The sequence below is a fragment of the Lactuca virosa genome, chromosome 5 (assembly GCF_052849685.1).
Source record: "Lactuca virosa cultivar CGN04683 chromosome 5, Lactuca_virosa_CGN04683_v6, whole genome shotgun sequence".
Lineage (NCBI taxonomy): Eukaryota > Viridiplantae > Streptophyta > Magnoliopsida > Asterales > Asteraceae > Lactuca > Lactuca virosa.
In genome coordinates, this window is record NC_136430.1 from 417888716 (window position 1) to 417912343 (window position 23628).

At 41.5% G+C, this 23628-nt stretch overlaps 1 protein-coding gene across 1 annotated transcript; it reads left to right on the forward strand.

Moving 5' to 3' along the window:
• Nucleotides 1-19141: 19141 nt before the first annotated feature.
• Nucleotides 19142-21781, forward strand: LOC145112352 (Vacuolar protein sorting 55 (VPS55) family protein). Its single transcript, XM_079048524.1, has 5 exons — nt 19142-20805; nt 20947-20998; nt 21107-21146; nt 21221-21305; nt 21464-21781. Exons 2-5 carry the CDS (start codon nt 20966-20968, stop codon nt 21645-21647), a joined length of 342 nt encoding a protein of 113 aa, XP_078904650.1. The 5' UTR covers nt 19142-20805; nt 20947-20965; the 3' UTR covers nt 21648-21781.
• The last annotated feature ends 1847 nt before the right edge of the window (nt 21782-23628 follow it).

Genomic DNA, 23628 nt, shown 5'->3' on the forward strand with positions numbered 1-23628 from the left:
ATATTAAAAATAAAGTCAAAATTAGCCGACGAAGTTTAAACGAAAGTCTTAGAGTATGATTTTACCTACGCGTGCATATAAAGAACACCAAAAACGGAGCTCGTATGCGAAAGTTATGATTTTCGCAAGTTTTGGCACAAAAATAAAGAAGAAATAGGAAAACCGGGCAATTTCGCATGTGACACGTCACCTCGCACGTGGCAGCTGCTGAGTGGACGGAAGCCATGCGTGGCACCTCCTGATTGGACCGCAGCCGAGGTCCACTAAGAAGCAAACAGCCTCGCATCGGACACCCCGGAGACACCCCCTTCGCATGCGTGTCGGTCTCTCATTGGACCGAAGTCCGGTCCAGTCCGAAGAGCCCACCTGTCCGAACCCTCGCACGTGGCTTCGCTGCTGACCGACGCGTGGCTGCTGACTCACCCCTCGCCTCGCCACCTGTCCTCCTCGGCCGAACCCTCGCACCCCTATATAAAGGGTGCGAGCCTTCTCGGATGGAAGGGGTTTTCACCCCATTTTGGCCCTTTTTCACTCCTCTCACTTCCATAACTTCACAAACAACCCCGAAGGTCCCGGTATCATGTCTAAAGCCCGAAGCAAGCCCCGGAGCCCCGGAATTCTCGAGAATTCATCCTCTCTCCTGTCGAAACTCTGCCCGGTTTGAGCCGTTTTTTCGTCAAATAAACTCTTTCTGGGAAACGAAACGCTGCCCGAATCACCGCCTATCATAGTGAGTTCATACCCCTATAATTTACCTTTTCAATGGTTTTTAAATGCTTTTTAGGGGGGGGGGGGATACATGTTTAACACAATATTAAATTGTGTTAATAACTGTATGTGATAATAATCACAAAAAATGTTTCCGTATGCTTTTAATTACCAAATACTTCCAAAATAACGTGAAGTCATGTTAAATCTTTAAAGTCATGTAAAACTCCGTTAAAATCTTTGAAAAATGTTTTATAAGCTATTTCAAAGTATAAATGCCAAAATCATGTTTATATATGTATAAATATATAAATAAGATTTGAAGGGCTTAGGACTAATGAATTACCTTATATCATTTTCCTTGTTTGGATGTGGAATTAGGGTTGTATTATTTGTCCGAAGGTCGTTTCCTTCTTAATTATATATATATATATATATATATATATATATATATATATATATATATATATATTATACATATATGAGTACAAAAGGTTACTCCTTTTGGTATCATCACCTTTGTATCAGGCTGCGCAAAGGTGTTTATCCATGAGAAACTATGCTAATAAGATAAAACATATAAATTATAATAGGTATAATTTATGATTCAAAACTAAAGATACAAGTATGATTCACGACTGTATACTTTCCAAGGAAATTACCAAAATACATTCAAATATAACAAGATATGTATAACACTTTTAATATACGAACAACATATTAAAGAAGTAAAGATACATCATACCTAGTTTGCATTAACAAAGGTACTATACAGAGTACCAGGGTTAGCAAACACGTGGTAATGCCGGATTTGCATTAGCAAAGGTACTATACAGAGTGCCCGAGTTAGCAAACACGAGGTAATAATACATCCTGCCGAGTTTGCATTAGCAAAGGTACTATACAGAGTACCCGAGTTAGCAAACATGAGGTAATAATTCATAATTCAAATATATTAGAATACACTGTTTTACAAGAATCAAGGGTTTACACTTATCAAATACATGTTTGGAAAACTAAGAATATACTGTCAATCATTATTTCAGAATGATTGGGTTTTCAAAACTAATATACATGTAACGTTTAATATGCTTTTTATGAGACTCTATATTCAGGTTGTTTAATTCATTTTAGACAACATAGGAAAGTCCTGACATTATAACCAGAATCTCCAGCCGGGGATCGAAACAAGTGTGTGTATATCTATATCGGGATTGACAACCCCACACTCAGGCTGCTAGCTACAGTTAGATGAGTGACAATTGTTATCACCAGTTTAAACGCCCACAAAGCGTTTGTTTCAGGCCATCAGTCATAGTATGGTTATAATAAAAACTACTCGTTAAAAAGGTATTAACAATACGTTATTGTATAAACAAATAAACGAAAGTACACCTTCAAAGTACCAGTTTATAGAATACAAAATACAATGGTTTAATACAGTTTCCATTAACACCTGGTGGAGCCAGGCACACTCTCAGTTTCAAGTTTTCATAAAGGAATACAAATACAAAACAGTAATACAAAGAGAACGGTTTATGGGATTAAACCACTTATCCAATGGAATTTAGTCACTCAATCTCGGTAAACTAGTATAACATAAAAGACCTTTAGTGGTTAATTCTATAATTCCTTAGTTGCTACATCAGAGTTATACATAAGTAGTGTCTGATTGACAGTGAAATGTGTGACTTCCGCCTTACTTCCTGTTCCTTGTTTGGTTGTGGGCTTAGGGCAGATACACCCATTTAACTGTCATTTCGATATTGTGTTATGTATAATCAGTATAAACTAGGTAATTACAGAGGGAAACTATTGAGGTTATCAGTTAATCACCTCAGGAGATATAGGATTTCCTGGAGAAACCAGTGAACTTATTCAAAGAACTTAGGGTATACTTAACAGAACTAAAATACTTATGAACTCACCAGCTTAAATGCTGATCTACTCTTTCCAAATAACTTGTATTCTCAGGAATCCAGTAGACAGGTACACTCCAGAAGCTTTTGAGAAGACTACCTAGTATCGTACTGCGACTCTTGTCTTCTACTGTACCTACTTCGGTGTTTGAATATGTAATGTTTAAACGCTTATGTAAAACTTATACTTATTAATACAATGGTTGTTTGTACTTTGATTACTATATTGCATGTGTTGTGATATTTACCTATAGTCCTCCGCCCCCAAACGTTTCCGCCGTTCTGGTTTGGGGGTGCGACAAGTACGGACTGGGCAAGAGCGCTAGGTATAAAAGGATACACCCTCGGACTCACAAGGTAAGCTCTTCTCTCTAAAAGAAGACACAAAAAAAACCCTAGATACCTTCTAACTTGACCGTCGGAGCGTTCTTCCGGGAGCACCCTCCCGGGAAACGGCTAACGGCCTCTCTTTCTTGTGATCTTGCAGAGGCAACGAGGAACCTGATTCACCATCGCTAATCCGGTTGAAGTTCAGGTCGCATCATTTGGCGCCATCCGTTTGTGAGACGAAGAACACAAACTAAAAGCAAAAGGCTGAAGAATCAATGGCGTCCGACGACAGCGATGGACACGATGGCTATCAGGCTAGTCCCATACGCACCATGGCAACGTTGGACGAAACACCGCCGCCCACGGCGGTCAATAGAGCAACCCTAGGTGAGGGAAGCTCTACGATAACCACTAACACCGCCTCGCAACCGGCAACTCACCAACCAAGAACAACTCCGGCGGGGCCACTCTTAACCACATCCCTTCAGATGCCGCCATTCTTTGTACCACCAACGCAGCAACCACCATCGGTCCACCCAACGATGCTACCACCAGGCCAAGTTCTCAACATTCAGCCGCCGTTTTCAGTGCCACCGTTCAATCAAGTGACGGGTGGACCGGGCCCAATGCTTTCCCTACCCCCACTGGCACAGACTATGGTAGCTCATACACCACCTATCTACTCGATGGCGGGTACGTGGACCGGACCGACCATTGCCTCCAACCATAACCTCCAGCAGGCCTCGACAATTAGCCCTTTAACACCAATACACCCCTTCTCCTCTGGCTATCCTCTCCAGTTGCCATTCCAACAACACCCTTTTTACGGACCAAGTCCAGGCTATCATGCATCGTCGTCATGCGGTTTAAACTTCCAACACCAGTCGCAAGGCACATCAACCGTTCCAACCCAAGACTGCCTTTCTCGCAACGTTACATCCCCGTTTGTCACAAAGTTGCTAGACTACGAAATACCAAACACGGCCAAACTGCCAACGCTCAAAACCTATAATGGTACTACCGACCCTGATAGCCACATCGACACGTATGAGTGGACAATGACGTCTCTGAAGCTTGATGAGAGGTTCTGGTGCACATATTTCCTGACGACTCTCGATGGCAACGCAGGCACATGGTTCAAGACGTTGCGTCCAAGCAGCATCTCCAATTTCGCTCAACTTAAATACTTATTCCTTACCAACTTCATGCAGCTATGAAAGTACAAAGGAGATTCTCATTCCATAATAGGCTGTAAGCAAAAGGAGGGTGAAACCGTGCGAGAATATTTCACCAGGTTCATAAACGCCACGTTAGACGTGCCGGGACACGACGAGGGACTCATAGCTGGCGCTTTCACGTGGGGACTTTTACCAGGCCCCTTGTCACAAAAGCTTATGGGTAAGAAACCCCAAACGAGGGCCGAGTTAAAGGAGAGGGTAGAACGATATCTAGGGATGAGCATCGGAAGCGGGTACCTGCTACCGGAACTGGAACCGCCTCGGAACCGCTGGTTCCAAAACTGGAACTGCCTTCAGCGGTTCCGGTTCCGGTTCCTAAAATCTTGGAACCGCCTAAAGTGGTTCTGGTTATCCTCTCCAGTTGCCATTCCAACAACACCCCTTTTACGGACCAAGTCCAGGCTATCATGCATCGTCGTCATGCGGTTTAAACCTCCAACACCAGTCGCAAGGCACATCAACCGTTCCAACCCAAGACTGCCTTTCTCGCAACGTTACATCCCCGTGTGTCACAAAGTTGCTAGACTACGAAATACCAAACACGGCCAAACTGCCAACGCTCAAAACCTATAATGGTACTACCGACCCTGATAGCCACATCGACACGTATGAGTGGACAATGACGTCTCTGAAGCTTGATGAGAGGTTCTGGTGCACATATTTCCTGACGACTCTCGATGGCAACGCAGGCACATGGTTCAAGACGTTGCGTCCAGGCAGCATCTCCAATTTCGCTCAACTTAAATACTTATTCCTTACCAACTTCATGCAGCTACGAAAGTACAAAGGAGATTCTCATTCCATAATAGGCTGTAAGCAAAAGGAGGGTGAAACCGTGCGAGAATATTTCACCAGGTTCATAAACGCCACGTTAGACGTGCCGGGACACGACGAGGGACTCATAGCTGGCGCTTTCACGTGGGGACTTTTACCAGGCCCCTTGTCACAAAAGCTTATGGGTAAGAAACCCCAAACGAGGGCCGAGTTAAAGGAGAGGGTAGAACGATATCTAGGGATGAGCATCGGAAGCGGGTACCTGCTACCGGAACTGGAACCGCCTCGGAACCGCTGGTTCCAAAACTGGAATTGCCTTCGGCGGTTCCGGTTCCGGTTCCTAAAATCTTGGAACCGCCTAAAGTGGTTCCGGTTTCGGTTTTTATTTTTTTGGAACCGCTACCCGCTGGATACCCGTCGGAACCGGTTATATATATATATATATATATATATATATATATATATATATATATATATATATATATATATATATATATATATATATATATTAGAAATAAAAAAAGGCACTTATAAATACAAATAGGAAAATAGCAAATAGAACTTTTGCACTGTGTAAAAGAAAAAGAGTTATGGAATTATGGGTGTTTAAATTATGTGCATTGACCAGTGCATCATGTCTTATTACACGTTTTTCTGGAATTCTATGTATGCCGATAGTTATTCGAGAAATGGAATATTAATTTTCTTTTAAAATGGCAAGATCTTAAATATATAAATTTAACGTCCATGCTATGTAATGGTTGTTAAATATACTTCTTGTTTAATTTCATGGATATGCATTTTAGCCGCGTTGTTGTTATAATGATAGAAAGATGCATATTTGTTTTAAGAAGCTATTCCACATCGTTAGATGTAGTGAAAGATATATGTATGCTATGCTTATATATAGGAAACAAAGGATGTTGCAGTAGGTAAATTGGCTTATCTTATTCTGTGGTTAAAGCTTTTGGCTCCCCATAAAAATATCTCTTAAGCTTCTCAAAATTTTAAGTAATCCTTCTTATAAATTCAATGTTTTATAAGCATAAACCGATTTTTATAGCTTAATTTAGTTTGAAATTTTTTAACAAGCGGGTACCCGGATTAGGAACCGGTTCCGGCGGTTCCGGGAGCGGTTCCAAAATGTTAGGAACCGATATAACCGGTTCCGGTTCCGGTTCCAATATCCTAGGAACCGCCGGTTCCGGTTTCGGTATATTTGGCCGGGTACCCGCCTATGCTCATCCCTAACGATATCTGAGGCAGGAAGAAGGCTCTCGCCTTCTTCCTAAATGCTATGACGACCAAACGCCACAACCCAAGTCATACGGACTTTCGAGGGGGAAGTAGACACTTTGGCCAGGTAAGGAGGCCTCAGGCGAGGTTTCGACCATTCGATAGAGACGACAGACGGAGTCGTCGACCGGAGGTGTACACGGTATCAGAGAAACAACAGCCATCCAAGTCACCCAAGAGCCGGTATTGCGAGTACCACAAAAGCAAGACACACGATACTGCCAGTTGTTCGGTACTCAAGAAGGAAATGGAAGAAAAGCAGCTCAAAGGAGACTTGGTGGAAATAGCGCGGAGCCTGCGCGCCAAATTTGAAGCCGAAAACGCCAAGAACGCGCCTCGAGAAGGAGTTCAACCCAAGGAAATATTCATGATACGTAACAAAAGAAGTAGGGAGACACAATCGCCAAACCAATGGATCCTCGCGCCCCCGGCGCGAATGCTCACATTCTCTGCGCAAGACCCCCGTCCTGAGGGATGGAGAGGTGATAACCCATTGGTAATCCATGCCTCCATCAAGGATGTGACCATACACAGAGTCTACGTTGACACAGGGAGTTCGTCAGACATAATCTATGAGCACTGTTTTCGGCTTCTCCCAGATCGTTGGAAAGACAACCTGAGACCCACGGCGGGGAGACTGGTTGGATTCACCGGCCACAGCCTGTGGCCGCTAGGTACGATTCACCTCCCCCTGACAATCACCAGTCATGATAAACAACGAAAGAAGACGGTCCTAATCGACTTCGTGGTCATTCGACATTCGGCAGAGCACAACATCATCTTGGGTAGAACGGCCCTCCTAAAGCTAAGAGTGGTCCCGTCGACCATGCACGGAATCTTGAAATTCGACACTTCGGCAGGCCCAGCCACAGTACTTGCCACCACCCCCAGGCACCCTCAGAGACGCACAGAGTTTGAATGGGAAGCTCAAGGCTTTGAGTAGATTCATCTCGAAATCCGCTGACAAGGCCATGCCACTATTCCATACACTGAAAGGCTGTATTGAAAAGAACAACTTTCAATGGACAGCCGCGGCGGAAGAAGCGCTCCAGAAGATTAAGGAAGCACTACACAAGCTACCCACACTGGCCAGCCCCATCCCAGGGGAAACACTGCAAATGTACCTCTCGACCTCAAACGAAGCGATATCCTCGGTGTTGACCGTAGAAAGGGAAGGAGAGCAGAAGCCGGTATACTTCGTGAGTAGGGCATTACAGGGTCCTGAGCTCAATTACCCCACCCTGGAAAAGCTAGTCCTGGCGCTCATTTACGCGGCGCGACGTTTGAGGCGCTACTTCCAAGCGCACCAAATAGAGGTACTAACAAATTGCCCCATCAAACAGATATTGCTCAAGCCAGAAACATCGGGCCGGTTAGCAAAGTGAGCAATTGAGCTAGGGGAGCATGATATAAGCTATCGTCCAAGGACAAGCATTAAGGGGCAAGCACTGGCTGATTTGTTGCTCGAAATTCCAGACGAAGGAAGCTCAGCCAAGGAAAGAATCTGGGCGGTAGAGGAGGTCCCAGCCAACGACTGCTCATGGACGCTATATACCGATGGGGCGTCCAGCAGGGAAGGCTCAGGGGCAGGCTTAATCTTGACTAGCCCAGAGGGAGAGGAAGTGACCTATGCTCTTCGGTTCGACTTCCACACCTCAAATAACGAGGCAGAGTATGAAGCCTTGCTCGCAGGGTTGCGCTTAGCCAAACAAATGGGTGCGAAGGCTGTGACAGCCCTAACATATTCGAGATTAGCCGCGAACCAAATTAACGGAAGTTTTGAGGCAAAAGATCAGAGAATGGAGAGGTATGTGAGAATGGTGAGACAGCTGATCCAGTCCTTCAGACGGTTCACGATTAAGCAAATACCTCGGAGCGAGAATAAAAGGGCAGCCGCGTTAAGCAAGTTGGCATATACATGTTTCAAAGGGGAAGAAGTATAGACGAGCGGCATATAAATACCTTGACAACCACCGGGCCCACATGGATGACACCATTTATGGAGTATTTTCAAAGGGGAGTACTACCAGACGACCATAGTGAAGCTAGGAAAATACGTATAAAGGCGCCCTCATATGCATTGATAAACGGGGAGCTGTATCGAAAAGGGTTCACGGCACCGTGGTTGAAATACGTAGATCAGGCTAGAGGGATGGAGGCGCACGCAGGCCAGGCGGGCGCACACAAGGGAGGTAGAGCTTTAATGGGTAAAGTGCTCCGAATGGGAATATACTGGCCCACTGTACACCAAGACGCGCTGGGAGTGACTAGGAAGTGTGGGGAATGCCAGTCTTATGCTCCAGTCCAAGCAAACCCGCCAGTACCACTGTAGAACATATCCAGCCCATGGCCATTCTACCAATGGGGCATAGACATTGTAGGCCCGTTCCCGGAAGCACTTGGAAAGCTGAAGTACATGGTGGTGGCAGTAGACTACTTCACAAAGTGGATTGAAGCAGAACCGCTAGCGTGCATATCAGGAAGGCACATGATAAAGTTTGTATAGAAAAATATCATGACAAGGTTCGGAACACCTAAGGTGCTCGTCAGTGACAATGGCCTACAATTTGCTGAAAATCCTTTCAGAGAATGGTGCGCCAGTAAAGGGATAAATCAGCGGTTCACATCAGTGGCGCACCCACAGGCTAATGGGCAAACAGAAGTTTCCAATCGAACCATTGTGAATGGCATCAAGAAACGGTTGGGTAAGGAAAAGGGGAATTGGGCAGAGGAGATACCGGCAATGTTGTGGTCATACAAAACCACTCCACGAACAAGCACACGGGAGACCCCGTTCAGCCTAACATATGGGACGGAGGCTGTACTTCCCATTGAAATAACGGTTGGCACGTTAAGAGCGGTTAATGCGGATGAAGAAAGCAATGCCCAAGACCTAAGGTTGAATCTGGATGTCCTCGAAGAGAGGCGCGAGAAGTCGGAGATACGCCAAGCTGCATACAAGCGTGTAACAGAAAGATATTACAATCAGAGGGTAAAGGAGAAAGCGTTCAGAGTAGGCGAGTATGTGCTGAGAAGGAACGAGGCAAGTCGAACCCAACCTCAAGGCAAGCTGGGCCCAGTATGGGAGGGCCCGTATAAGATCATAGAAGCAAATAGGAATGACGCATATGTGTTGGAAACAGTGGAAGGAAGGCGGATACCAAGAACATGGAACGCTAGAAACTTGAAGAAGTTTTTCTTTTAAGGACGAAGTGGCAAATAGCCCCAGTTGCCCAGCGTCATACTTAGTATACCACATTTTTAAGTACTTAGTGTACTTGATTTCATGCTTAGCGACATGATTCTCATACTTAGTGTATTGGAGCCCACGGTCAATGTAATCGAATGGTTGATATGCAAAATTTTAATACTCAGTGTATTAAATCTTAAAATGTTTAAATACTTAACGCATTAAATTTTATTGTCGGGTGCTTAGAGAACCCAGCCTTGACACTTAGCGTGTCGATACTAATGTGGGCAAAACAAAATGCTTAGTGCATCAAAATACTCTTAGAAGAGAGCAATGCTTAGAGCATGCAGCTGGACACCCAGCACACCAAACGTCTTTACATACAATCAAAAGAGTAATTTTTAGCAAAGCCCATACATTACATGCCCAGAGCGAAACAGACAAAAAAAAGGGGGACAAAAACAACAAAAGGAAACTAAAACAACCATAGAGAATATTTTCACGCCCCAGGAGGGGTAGCACACGATGCTGGAGCATCTTTGTTTTCATCACCATTGTGTCCATCGCCAACGACCATTCCCACCACCACGCCCTCGTCACCCACTCCAATGTCGCGGTCGCCATCATCCTCAACATCTTGCCCATCCTGGCCAGCATCACCCTCGATCACCTGCATAATTTCATCCTCTTGAATCACCATACCCTCTGGGGTACCTTCCGAACCAGAGAAATAACACAACTCCCGGAGGCCCCCGATATCCAAATCTCCCAAACCCAATAAAGATGCATGATCCATACTCGCAAACGATAACAGAGCATCGTTCACACTAACCACCGGACCAGTGGAGGAAAGACAAGCACCAGCATCATCAGATCCAGCTCCAGCGGTCACTTTCTGAACGGATTCAATCCTAGCCACAAAACCAGCGTGTCGAATGAGACTTATAGCATTCGTGAAATCCGGATACTCAATCAACTTGTCCACAATACGAACGACACCCACACGTACTAACCAATCCGAATCCCGGCGAGAAGCACCCACATCCGCTTGCAAAGAAGAGATTAACTTGTCACGATCAGCAGCATCGCGCTCAAGACTCTCAACTTGAATCATCAAGCCTTCATTCACTTGAGTAAAGGAGTCAACCTTGGCCTCTAAAGCGGCTCTAGCATCGTCAAGGATAGCCTTCTCAGATACAAGGAGCTGACACTTTTGTTCAGAAAGCTGGAGGTCTTCACCAAGCTCGCCAACGCGACGCTCCAGCCCTACCACACGCGACTCGCATGTGGCATGGGTGGCCTCCATTTCGCTAAGGGAGTGGATGCGTCGGGAGCCGACAACAAGGTAAAACATGGCTTGCGCGGCAGCGTAAGCCATATTGTGGGCAAGAGCAGGGTTACCCATGGCCTCCATGTCACTAACTGCAGCAGGAGGAAAAACATGACGAGAGAACTCCAAAGCATTGGCACGAACGGATAACCGAGAATCATTGTGAAGATTCCAAGAAGGGGCAAAGACAGGGGACCTGGCGGAACTCTCCCCAGTAACACCGCCCAGAGGGAGTGACGCCTGGCCGGGATCGCTAGAGTACTTCACAGGAGAAAGCTTCGAAGGAAGAAACGGAACACTTGGAACAGGTATGGGTGAGATAGACGAAACAACGTGCTGATCACGCGCCCCATGGGTCCCTTCAGACTGTTGCGCGTCGTCATCAGGGATCACAACCATGCCGGTTGGCATGGAAGCCATAGAACTCAACAGGCGGGAAAAGCTACGCCTGGTCTGAATTCTTTTGGCGACATTAGGTGCGCCGGTAATCGGTTCACCCATGGCCAGGACAGCTTTCCTCTTCGCCTGCATACGCCGAACATCAACGATGATACCCTCTTTGCTATCCTCGCTACTCTCCATGGAAGAGGAGAGGGTACTACCCAGAGGCATGACAACAGAAATAGGGCGAGCATGGAAGGGATTCGTCTCCGACGCCGACTCGCCTGTAGGAGAAGTAGAAGGAGCAGCAGTCAAAGCAAGCTGGACCACCCGGCGAGGCGGAGGGAGCCAGTCAACTAGATCCACCTCGCGGTACTCCAGCTTACCCCAATAGCGTTTCCGTAGAACCTCATCCATAGAAAAAGAGGATTCAGCACCTGGGAAGGCCAGAACGTGAAGTATCAGTCACCTAAAAAAAAGAGAAAAGGAAAAGAGGAAAGGAGAAAGCGAAGCAAAGCACTTACCGTCAACGTTGAAAAAGAACGCCGCCATTTTGCCACGACGCCTCCAAGAGGGACTCATCCCTACACCAGAGAGGAGGGCTTCAGAGTAGTCCTCAGGAAATACTTGGACACTCTTTAGGTAATCAGCAAAGCCCTGATTGTGGGGGAAAAGCTTGGGGATAGTATCATCAAAGGTATTTGCACTATACCAACCACTCCCAACCAGTTCTTGATTCACCCATAGCTACTTATCCTGCCAGTTCTTGGGGGTTCGTCTGTCGGGAACTAGAGCATGTACTCCTCGCCGGACTGAAAAGGAGCACTTATCTCCAGTGACGCAGAATCTGAAGAAGTACTTAAACACGAAATAGTCGGGAAGATAGCCATTGGCCCTGCAGATCATCTCGAATGCTACCACTTTGTTAACAACATTTGGGGTCAGCATCTGCAAGCTGCAGCCATCCTTCTGGAGAACTTCTTCCTGAAAGTCCGTCAACGGGAAACAGATGCCAGCGTCTAGGGTTTTCAAATAAACCCCGATTTTGCCAGAAGGGGGGGATGAGATGTTAGGACCCGGAGAAGGAAATTCCACATCCTCCACAGAAGATAAACCATATGAAATTTCAAGATGGCGGTATTCAGCGGCGGAGGGAAGGATACCAGGAAGACTCGCCATAGAGGAGGAGAAAGGAGAAAAACACAGAGAAAGGAAGACGAAGAAGGATGAAGGAAGAGTGAAGGCAAAAAGAAACCCTATAAGCGTTTTTATAAAGAAACGGAAAGGGCGGGGCATTTAAAATGTCTGACACGATGACATAACTGCCAGCCATCATGCGCAGTCACGTCGCCATTAAGGGCGGAATGGCGGGTAAAGAAAAACCAACACGTGTAAGCTAATTAAGCCCGAAACGCTGTAACTAGCGCTGCAACGCTACGGCTACCGGACTGGGGGACTTGATGACGTGCCTAAGACGGCACGACATAATCGCGCCTAACCGAAGCGCCGAGCATTCCAGTCGGGCTAAGCCCAGCGGGCTCAGCGCCCGCCAGCGCCCCTGGGGACAGAATGCCCAGGCAAGGGGCTCGCGCCCGCCAAAGAACGCTCCCAGCTCCAAGACAAAAGAGACGATCAGGGGACAAACAGTGGGGTCAGGCCATTACCGCCAGAGCCAATAAGAGCGCCCTAACGGTTGAGGACGCACGACCTTCCAATCAGCGCCTCTGATCTTGTCTCCCCAAAAAGCGATCTTGTCCAGTACGGACTGGGCAAGAGCGCTAGGTATAAAAGGATGCACCCTCGGACTCACAAGGTAAGCTCTTCTCTCTAAAATAAGACACAAAAAAAACCCTAGATACCTTCTAACTTGACCGTCGGAGCGTTCTTCCGGGAGCACCCTCCCGGGAAACGGCTGACGGCCTCTCTTTCTTGTGATCTTGCAGAGGCAACGAGGAACCTGATTCACCATCGCTAATCCGGTTGAAGTTCAGGTCGCATCATTCCCCATGATAAGAGAACTTGTCCTAATAACAAAACCAAAAAATTGCAACCACACAAAACGCTTGTTCGATACCTTTAAGACTTCATATTTAGTTGTTTGAATATTTATTCCTATGTTAATGTTATTTTTATTTCATATATATTTTGGTTTGGAAATTTGACATTTAAAGTTTATGTTGGTGTAAATGCTAGAATAATATGTTTTATAAATAGAAACCGACAAACAACTTTCGATGAGATGCACATTGTCTAGCTTAAGAAGGATCGTTAATGTATATTTTTTTTGTAATAAAAATTGCTAGTATAATATTTCGTATAAAGTTCATTTTGTGAAAACTTAAACACTTAATTTTGGACCGACTAAAGTATAAAGTTCATCCAAAAAATGATTTTTTCCATCGTAAGGAAACAAGATTATTACTAGGGTTGATTCGTAAAAGTCTATTCCTGAGTTTTGGTAAACCCATAATTGAATGTACTTTAGTTTTTGTTAAAGTGAAGGTTCCATTATGTAGAATGAAACTGTTTATTGTGGGATCTTAGTGATGAACCAAATAGTAGATGGATGCTTTTGGATATTCATCTTAAGCAACGAACCCAAACCCATATTCTTAACAACCGTTGATCACTTGATAGGCTTTGAACAATAATGCTCATTTTGTTGGGAGACATCCCACTTTTCAGACTTCTACTAGAGTTCTAAGTTTTTCTGTAAACTTTTTTCTTGCTCCTAAGGGTTTAGTTTTTTATTTTATTTTAATTTTTTTATATTTTTATGGAGGCACTGGTAGACTTACAAAATTAATATTTATGATTAGACATGCTTTCATCAGTAGAAGTACTAATACAAATAAGCTTCCATTTATTCTTGATTCAAGGAGTAGATATTGTGTTTGAATTTTTGTAAAATTTGCATAATAAGATTAATACAACAACATGATAAAACGTGAAGATAACATCGACATATACTAATTACATGTTTGTAATAAACTATCACAAACATTACCCGACGAAATTTGAATAACTTCGTCAACTAAGTGAGTAGGGATTGAAACTGACTTCAAGATATTTGACACCAAACCTTTTTTCACCAATCGAGAGCTTGACTGTCGACCTTCTGTTACCTAAGTTAGTTTACATATATGAATGATGGGAAGTTATTTTATGATGTCTCTGGATGCATCGGTTATTGGCCGGAATCATTCATGCACTTGTTAGAATGTATATATCCCAAAATATTAACCTGTTACTAGGGTATTGGACAATTTATATTGTTGGAGCATGTATTGAGTTATATAGTTAATATAATGAGATTGGTATATAGTTTCACTAATTCGATGACTAGTTATAAAATTATCAGATATTGGGCGTAACTTTTAGGTGGGTTTTATGCGGTGCGGTTTAATGCTGACGTTTTGTGCAGTTTTAGGCGGTTTGATAGACATTCTACTTTTTAATATTGCACATTTTCAGTACCGGATTGACCTAACTTAATTACTGTTTGACCTAACTTAATTACTAATATCTTAATATTTTCAATATAAACCCATGCTAAAAATAATAATATTTCTAACCAGTGAAAACCAGCATGTTAACATCAATACATTTGTTCTTTAAATAGATTATATTTACATTTATATTAATAATATTTTATGGAAGATCTATGTGTCCCTTAGTTTTATGTTAGGAGCTGCTTGTGAAGTCTAACTCAGGCATTGTTTTAACCAAAAATATTCCAGAGTTTCACCTACATTAAGAGAATAAAATTAAAATTATATGCACCATTTAACCCCTCGACATTGTCTATAAAAGAGAGCAAACAAGATTAACCAGATCAAACAAAAACACAATTCATGGTAAACAAAGAGATAATGACTTTAATCGTTAAGGTTTTGCAAATTGATTCCAAGCTTCATGTTCACCAAGAACAAGAGAAGGATATGAACCAGTCTTTGTAACCAACGAATTAAGAGGATCCAATATTTGTAACCTTCGAGCTATAAGAGTCACCAAGACAAAACTCGAAGGTTCCAATGGTTGTGATTCGTGAAGGAAGAGAAGGTGGGACCACTGTCTTGTTGAAGACGCCTCTGGATCTCTGAGGGGATGGTGTTGTAGTGACATCGTCAATGGAAATTAGACGTGCTATGTTAGCTAACTTCACTTCATCTCATAGCAATATCAATAAGTTGTTCAATACAAAAGAGATATGTGCCCATAAGAACACTCTGTGGCATAGTTCTCTCCTATATGGTCTTATCAACATGATGCAACTAGTCAATCAACGTGAGTATCAACATCATGGAGAGAGTGGTTGGTGCTGCAGATCCAACTTCAGCTAGCTCTACTCGGAAGGTGATGCATTCAAGGAATGACACACTGATCTTTTCCAAGAAAGGCCAGCTAGATAAGGTCACTATCAAGAGAGAAGAACATGTATAGGAAATATTAGTAGAATTATGTACAATGTGTACTTCTTTTGTAAAATAAAAGTTAAAAAGATTTTTTTAAAGCAAGAAAGTAGAACCATTGTCTAAACAAGCAAAATCGAACCATATCAATGTTGTTGTCCCTGACAGCAGTAAGCAGAACACTGTTCTTAGAGTCAAGAACCTTTCCTTCATAGCAATAAAAAAGAACCTTATAACTAGCATCACAAAGTTGATTGATGGAGATAAGATTGCTTTTTCGACCCTTGACATAGAACACATCCTTCAGCTTGAACGCCTTGCATTCAAAGTTCCAACTCCCATGATAGCTTCTTCATTGTTGTCACCAAAGACCACCATACGACCGTCTTTCTTCACAAAATCTGATAAGAGGGACTTGAGATCGGTTGTAACATCTAAAATTTCCAGGTATTCATTTTTTACCCTTGGTTTGTGATTGGTTTGCAAAATTGGTCCCTAATGGCATTTTCATAAAATTTGGGCGCATCATGTGTACGCTGGGCATACCTGGCCCCGTGCATGTACGTTGGGCGTACGTTGGTACATAGGGCGTACACAATATTTGACCAAACCCTAATATTTAGGGTTTGTGCACTATTTAAGCACCATTATAGCCCCAAAACCTTTCTTCTTATCAGCTCCACTCCTAGAATCGACCTACCTTGCTAAACCTAACTTATTTTGAATATTGTGATCTTTTGAGTGAGTTGTGAGCTTTCTTGCTTGTGAAGGAGGATCATCAAGGAGCTGAATTTGCTCTCAAGACTGTGGATCCAACACTTTCTCCCATTTGTGCACCATTTGGAGGTATAAAGCTCAAAACTTGGCTTATGTTTCTTTAGATCTTAGTTAAGCCTTGATTTTCATCCTTTTTGTCCCAAAACCAAGAGCTTTGTCACGTGATTGCTTACGCTTTGATGTTTAGGAACCGTTCTTATGCAGAGGGGTCACGTGATTGCTTACGCTTCGAGACAGCTGAAGCCTCATGAGGCGAACTACCCTACGATTTAGAGTTAGGGGCCGTATGTAACGCCCTGTCCAGAATCGTTTCCCATTTGGGTGTGGGTGACATAATTTAGATGATTCAGGTATTCAGTTTGTGTTTTGGAGCCAAAGGGTATTTTGGTAAAGTGTCGGCTCAGACTTTTATGGAAATTGGATTTTTGTTCGGGAAATTTTAAGGCGTATGAGTTGATAAAAGCGTAGAGCTTCTCGTTACCTTTTCATGAATATAAGGATCGTCGAAATCGGATTTATAATGAAGAAGTTATGACATTCGGAGTATTTTAGGGTTTAAGGGTAACCCTAGTACATAGGGCGTACATAGGAAGTACGCGGGGCGTACTAGTGAAAAGTGAAGTACGTGGGGTGTACATTGGCGTACGCTTAGCATACCAAGAGGGAATGATTGCAAGGCCGAGGCCTCGTACGCTGGGCGTACAAGGAGTTTAAGAAACCCTAATTTAAGTGTGTTGTACCCTATTTAAGGACCTTAAGTCCCTAGGACTGGCCTCTTTACCAGCCCCCAAACCTCCTAAAACCCTAAATCGACCCCTTAAGCCTTCTTTTGTGGTGTTCTTGAGCTCTTGAGAAGATTTTGGTGGTTATTTTGCCCTTTGTAAATGAAGTAAAGAAGATTGAAGGTGCTTTGCTTGGGGAGGAGTCTATAGATCCAAAATCATCACCCTTTTTGCAAGTCTTTGGAGGTATCAAGTTCATACCTTGGCTTGTAAATGTTTAGATCTCTTTATGGCTTGATTTGTTATGCTTTTGGTCCCTTTTTGGGTTAGTGGACGTGTTAAGTCGTTTGAAGGACTTATTCTTTTAGATCTGAGCTTATTAGGAGTTCCTTAAGCATAAAGGTGCCAACTTTATGGAGCGTTGGGTCTCATGCATGCATTAAGTCATCTATTAAGTCTTTTTTAAGCTTAAGAGCTTCATTTAGCCATACATGAACGTAAAGTTAGCAACTTTACGTGATAATCCACCCCAAAGAAGTCAGGTCTACGTTTTGGAGCAATGTCTAAGTGGATTATGGGTAAAAATCGAGTTTTGGTTGAATGGGTGAGTGCGCTGGGCGTACAAGCAGGTACGCTTAGCGTCAAGCCCTCAAGCGAGTACGGTGCACGTACGTGATGGGTCTGCCCCGCGTACTCAGTCTGATGGGCTTCGGGTTTAGGCCATTCTTTTGGGCCTAGATGCTTGAGGTTTTGTTGGGTCAACTGAATGCAAGTGTTTTGGACTAGGGAAAATTGGTGGGCCTTGGGGTAAGGCCCATGTAGCCCAATTTAGAAAATTGGGCAATCTATGGGCCTTGGATAATTATTTGGTGTTGGGCCTTTCAGATTGTAGGGTTGGGCCTTAGTCTTGGACCAAACTAGGTAAGGTGTAAAATGGTCTTTTTACCCTGAGTATGGATTGATAGTTATATATTGGAATCCAATTGTTAATTGGGTGTTATTTGGTATCGATAGCTTGGGGATTTGTCGGATCAGCAGCCAGGGATATTCAGTGTGATTCAGCAGTGCGAGGTGAGCAGACGGTTGCACTGGCAGATAGCGTATAACGTGTTTGACTAATCAGATCATAATGTATGACCTTACATTATAACACTGGTTACAAGAGTTAAGTCAAGTTACATGCCTCATGTTTCAAGTCTTAAAGGTCGATTCTATTCTTTAAAATTCTTAAGCTTCAATCTAATCTTTCAAATAGAAATATTTGCTTAATTATAGTTATTTAATTTATTTTGAAAACTAATTTATTTAATGAAATTTATGGATGTTACAACTAAAATTCCTAAGACCCTTTCAGTATACAGTGTACCGCACATTGCGATATATGATGTGGCACCGTGGTGTGCGGTAAACACCGCACCGACCCCCACAAAAAATACGGTATCTTTCGCACGTTATCATTTCACATCAGGGGAAAAATAAACCTACCCCTCAAAGATAGTATTTTATGCATAAAAATGTGTAATGTGGTGAATGTGGTAACGTAAGATATGACACCCATCAGTTTTATGAGATGAGAAGAAAACGACATGACATACCAAATGTGTGGTAAGGTGAGTGACCACACCCACCAGCCTAAAAAAATAGTAATTTCACTACATCCTCGTTTTATTGCATTATTATTAGTTTTATTTATTTTTTAAAATAATTTTTATGTTCTAATTCTTACATTTCCACACCATCATAACTGTGGATACTATTTAAATTGCACACACAGTTACAACATATCTAGTGTATGTTTGTTGACCACTATGTTCGGGTCATAATTTCTCGGATGACTATTTGTCGGATATCCTGTGTAATTTTAGGATCGACATGCGCAATTGGATATTTAACGAACAAGAAAAAAAATATAACAAACTTAAAAGCATATATGTTTTTTTTTTCGGTTATTTTTGTGATTAGTCCTAAAATTTAATAAATAAATAGTAGTAAATCAAATTTCTTTTACAAATTTTGTTAAGATCGCATAAACTATAGTTGCAAGATATATATTGGGAAGTTGCAAAAGTCACCCTTTGCTTTTGTTGTTTCCAGTCTATGTCTCAAGCAAAGCAAAGCGACTGATACGGAACCAAAAGCAGCGTGGATCCTCATCCTCCCGTCCTCGTTGGCAAGCCAAAGCCTTTTTCTCTCTTCTTCTTGGCTCAATCTTGACTCCGTAGTCCGTTTCCTTCTACTTCATCGCCGTCGTATACCGCCGGAGATATCAATTAAATCACATAGACGCCCACAGCCACACAGCAACGTAGGATCGTCGTTCTCATTCATCGCTCCCTGAAAATTCACGGAGATGGCGATGACAGTTGAAGGTGAGCCACTTCTAATTTTCAGTTGCAGTTACCTTCTTCATCCAATTGTATTGTTCGTTTTTTGTTAATTTAAACCTAGAAGATGATGATGATGTTATTTAGAAGCCGTGTGGGTAACAGTCGCAATCGAATTTTGGGGCTAATATCCAACTTCAAATTGATATCAGTTTTAACTTCTATTTTTGATCAAAGACGGATCGACACATCAAAGATCATCAAGAAGTACAACAAATAGATATACGTAGGCGTATAATTTGTTATTAAATCCAAAAGTCAATTTTCCTCTCTGGAATGGAAGGCATACAAGCTAGTTATGCATTACTCGTAATGCTATTGGGAGGTTGCTTAGGGTTAACTGAGTACAGATTCTAAGAAGTTAGAGAACATTAAAACAACTCTATGCAAGCTTTACTGGAACTTCGTTTCTATCTGGGTATGCGAGAAGCCAAATAAAGGGCACATAAGACATTAGACATGGATGGTTTGTACTTTGTAGTTGCATTCAATATCTGGGAGTGGTGAAACACTTTCAGGTTTTCAATTCCCAAAGTATTTAAATAGCTGTTTCATTTATGTTTCTTTTTCTCTCAACTTGTTCATAGAGAAAGAATAGTTCCAATCTCGGAAAAAGTGCATCAAAAACCAGTTAGTTTCCTGATAGGTGTTTGTAGCCTTATTCTCACATACTTCTGACACTATACAAAAAAGATTATCTTGTTGTTTATACATTACATCTATTAGTATATATATAATGCAGCAATTTGGTATATGATGGACCTGAGTTAACTCAGTGTCAACTCGTGCATACACCTGACTCGCTCACTATGAGTACTAACCAACTTCTAGTCATTGGATGCTTATACTTAATCAAATTAACTACAATGATCATTACAAAATGGGGAGAGATTGGATACTTGTAGAGAATACTAGCTCTTTCAAGAAAATTATATAAAATGCTGGTCTTCATTTTTCAATCACTATTGACTTTCCCATTACTGCTTTTAGAAATTTATTTAAATGTTGGAAGCTAACTTTTTTTTTTTTTTTTTTTTTTGGTACTATGTGATATGAATACAATAAAGTAACAATGAATAAGGATGTGTTTAGCAGGAGTAATGTATGCCATTTTCAACACAACATATCTGTAGTATATATAAAATAAGAAAATACTTATGGACACAAATATACAGCATCCTCACATAAAGCAAATGGATCTGATAAAGTTGATTTGCTTTATCCTTTTTTTTATAGAAATTAATCTCTTCATTTCAGTCATCTTTTACTATGCCTGATTTGACTTTTCTCCCTTTTTTTGCATGTGTGCTATTGCTCTCGTGGATCATTACCTAACTCTACAGTGTAAGCTCTTAATCTTATATATATATATATATATATATATATATATATATATATATATATATATATATATATACTTAAGTACATTGCTATTTCTTGCATTTAATGTTTGACAGAGATCTCTAACACCACATTCCTTTTCAGGCTTGCTGGACTTGCCCTTATGTTTTCATCTAGTTTCCTTCTACAAGTTCTGGTAGGGTTAATGGTTTTTGGTGTCTTCATATATCACTTATAAATTGTATAAAATAATATATTGGTGTAATAAAACATCTGGTTTAAAATATAATCTATCTGGTTGCAGGCTTGTGCAATATACAGCAACTGGTGGCCAATGTTATCAGGTATTTAACATTTTTGCATATTAGTTTTTTGCAATTTAGAAAAATTAATGTGGAACTAAATTATCATTTTGCAGCACTTATGTATGTTTTGGTCCCTATGCCATGCATGTTCTTTGGTGGCGGGTCCACTGAATATTTACTCACACGGGATGGTGGCGGGTAACTATTTCTCTTCTCAAATATTGCTAAAAATAGCAACCAACTTTCATTGATTTGTTTATTTTAGAATCATACTTTTTTTTTTTAATAAACAAATAAATGAAATATATGTTCCTATTTGTTTAAGTTGATAAGTTGTGAGATGGCATGTATGACAGGTGGATAGATGCTGCAAAATTCCTAACAGGGGCATCAACAGTGGGGAGTTTAGCCATCCCAATAATCCTAAGGCATGCACATCTGATAAGCACTGGAGCAATGTTGATTGAATTCATGTCTTTTTTTATATTTGTGTGTACTGTTATGTGCTTTCATCGTGCAAGTCTTGAAGATGAATGGTGATACACAAGTCAACACCTATCAAGGTCAACAAATTGCTAAAAAAATTAAAAATATGTAAATCTTGAAAAAAGTGTGGCTTAATTTTGTTTCTACTTACATTTGTGTTGAAAATTGAAATAACTAGTCTTTTATTATGTTGGGGCTTGGAGAAGTAAAATGCTATAAAAACAAAAGAGAAAACTACAAAAATGGTCCATGTGGTTTGTTGCTTGCTTTGTATGATGTTCTAAAAAGTTTTCAACTTCCAAATGTAGTTAGGGTTTGGTTTGGTTGTGGTTCTCAACTTGCCAATGCCTCCATTTTGGTATTTTCAGTTAATTACTATTATTATTTATCAGTATATTTTCATTATTATTACCGGTTATTAGTTATTGCAAAGTGCACAAACCCCCTCAAATTTCTTCCTCACAAACCTAAATAAAGAAACTCGTCAAAGGATGGAGGTTTGTAGGATACGTTTGGTCCATTAATATTTAGGATGTTTGATAGTTGTTGATTGAGTTAGATTTGAATTAATTAAACTTGGTTTTTAGCTTTTGAGTTTGCCTCAGAATTACACTTGGTTTTTTGATTATGCATTCGACTGATTGTACTAATTGCTGAAAATCACCATATTACCCTTATGGTCTATCTTGTGTAGAGATAAAATACATCTACTTGATATAATAAATATGATGGTAAATATAAAACAAATATTACAAATTCGTAAAAGAATCAATAAATGGGTAATACAGTCATTTGAATATGAACCAAAATGACTATAATTGCAAAAAAACCAAGTCATTTGAATATGAACCAAAATGACTATAATTGCAAAAAAACCAACTCATTGAACTAGTTTTCTAATTTACTTGTTTGTTTATACCAAAATGGCTATAATTGCAAAAAACAACTAATAGAACTAGTTTTCTAATTTACTTGTTTGTTTATATTGCCAAAATTTTAAGATTGTTATTTCTATATCTTTACATGGTGTTTGTTAAATCAATGATTTACATAAATACATCTATAAATGATATGATTCATTAAAGTGGAACAAAAGTATGAGAACATCTAAACATTTGAACAAGTTCCTGATAATATATATATCCGCTAACATCTACCCCCCCCCCCCCTCCTCACCACAGTTTGATCGGGAGGATAATTCCGAACATTCAAACTGGTGTTGAGTGGAAGAAGGCGCGTGAAAAGCTCTAACTGCGTTACGGGCTACTAGATCACAAACAAAATGAATATCAATCTCGATGAGTTTTGTTCGCTGGTATTGAACTGGGTTCGATATCATGTAAACCGAACTGATATTGTCACAATAGACAATAAAATCTTTTGTAGGCGGACATCGAAGCTCTCGAAGTAAATTACGAACCTAACATGTCTCTGTAACAACGTTGGTGATGATGCAATACTCCGCCTCTACATTGGACCGATAAATGACCCATTGACGTTTGAATGAACATGATATAAGATTATCACCAAGAAACACACAATATCATGATGTGGAGCGTCGAGATACTGGGCACCCGCCCCAGTCGACGTCTGAGTAGGCACGAAGGTCAGACGACGAAGAAACATGAAGTTGAAGACTGTGGTACAGGTTACCTCTGATATAGTGCAAAATATGTTTGAGAGTAGGCATGTGAGGCTCCCGTGGGTGATGCATGAATAAGCAGATCTGATGAACTGCAAAGGCAATGTCCGGTCGAGTAAAAGTAAGGTACATAGAGCACCATCCAGGATGTGAAACAGAGAGGGGTCAACAATAGTAAGTAGCATCCAACTTATGTGTAGTTTCTGCCAGTGTACGTATGGGATTACACTGACATATATGAGCCCTGTCAAGAATATCAGATGCATATTTTACTGGGATAGAAAGAGACACTGAGACGACTGAGTAACAGAAATACCAAGAAAATAATTGAGAGCTCCAAGATCAGTCATGGCAAACTCTCGTCTGAGGTGAGAGATGATGGACTCAAGTAGA

Coding starts and splice junctions, on each gene's coding strand:
- LOC145112352 (XM_079048524.1), top strand. CDS start 20,966: ATGTTTTCATCTAGTTTCCTTCTACAAGTTCTG. Junction 20,999..21,106: donor GTTTCCTTCTACAAGTTCTG/GTAGGGTTAATG, acceptor ATCTGGTTGCAG/GCTTGTGCAATATACAGCAA. Junction 21,306..21,463: donor CTCACACGGGATGGTGGCGG/GTAACTATTTCT, acceptor CATGTATGACAG/GTGGATAGATGCTGCAAAAT.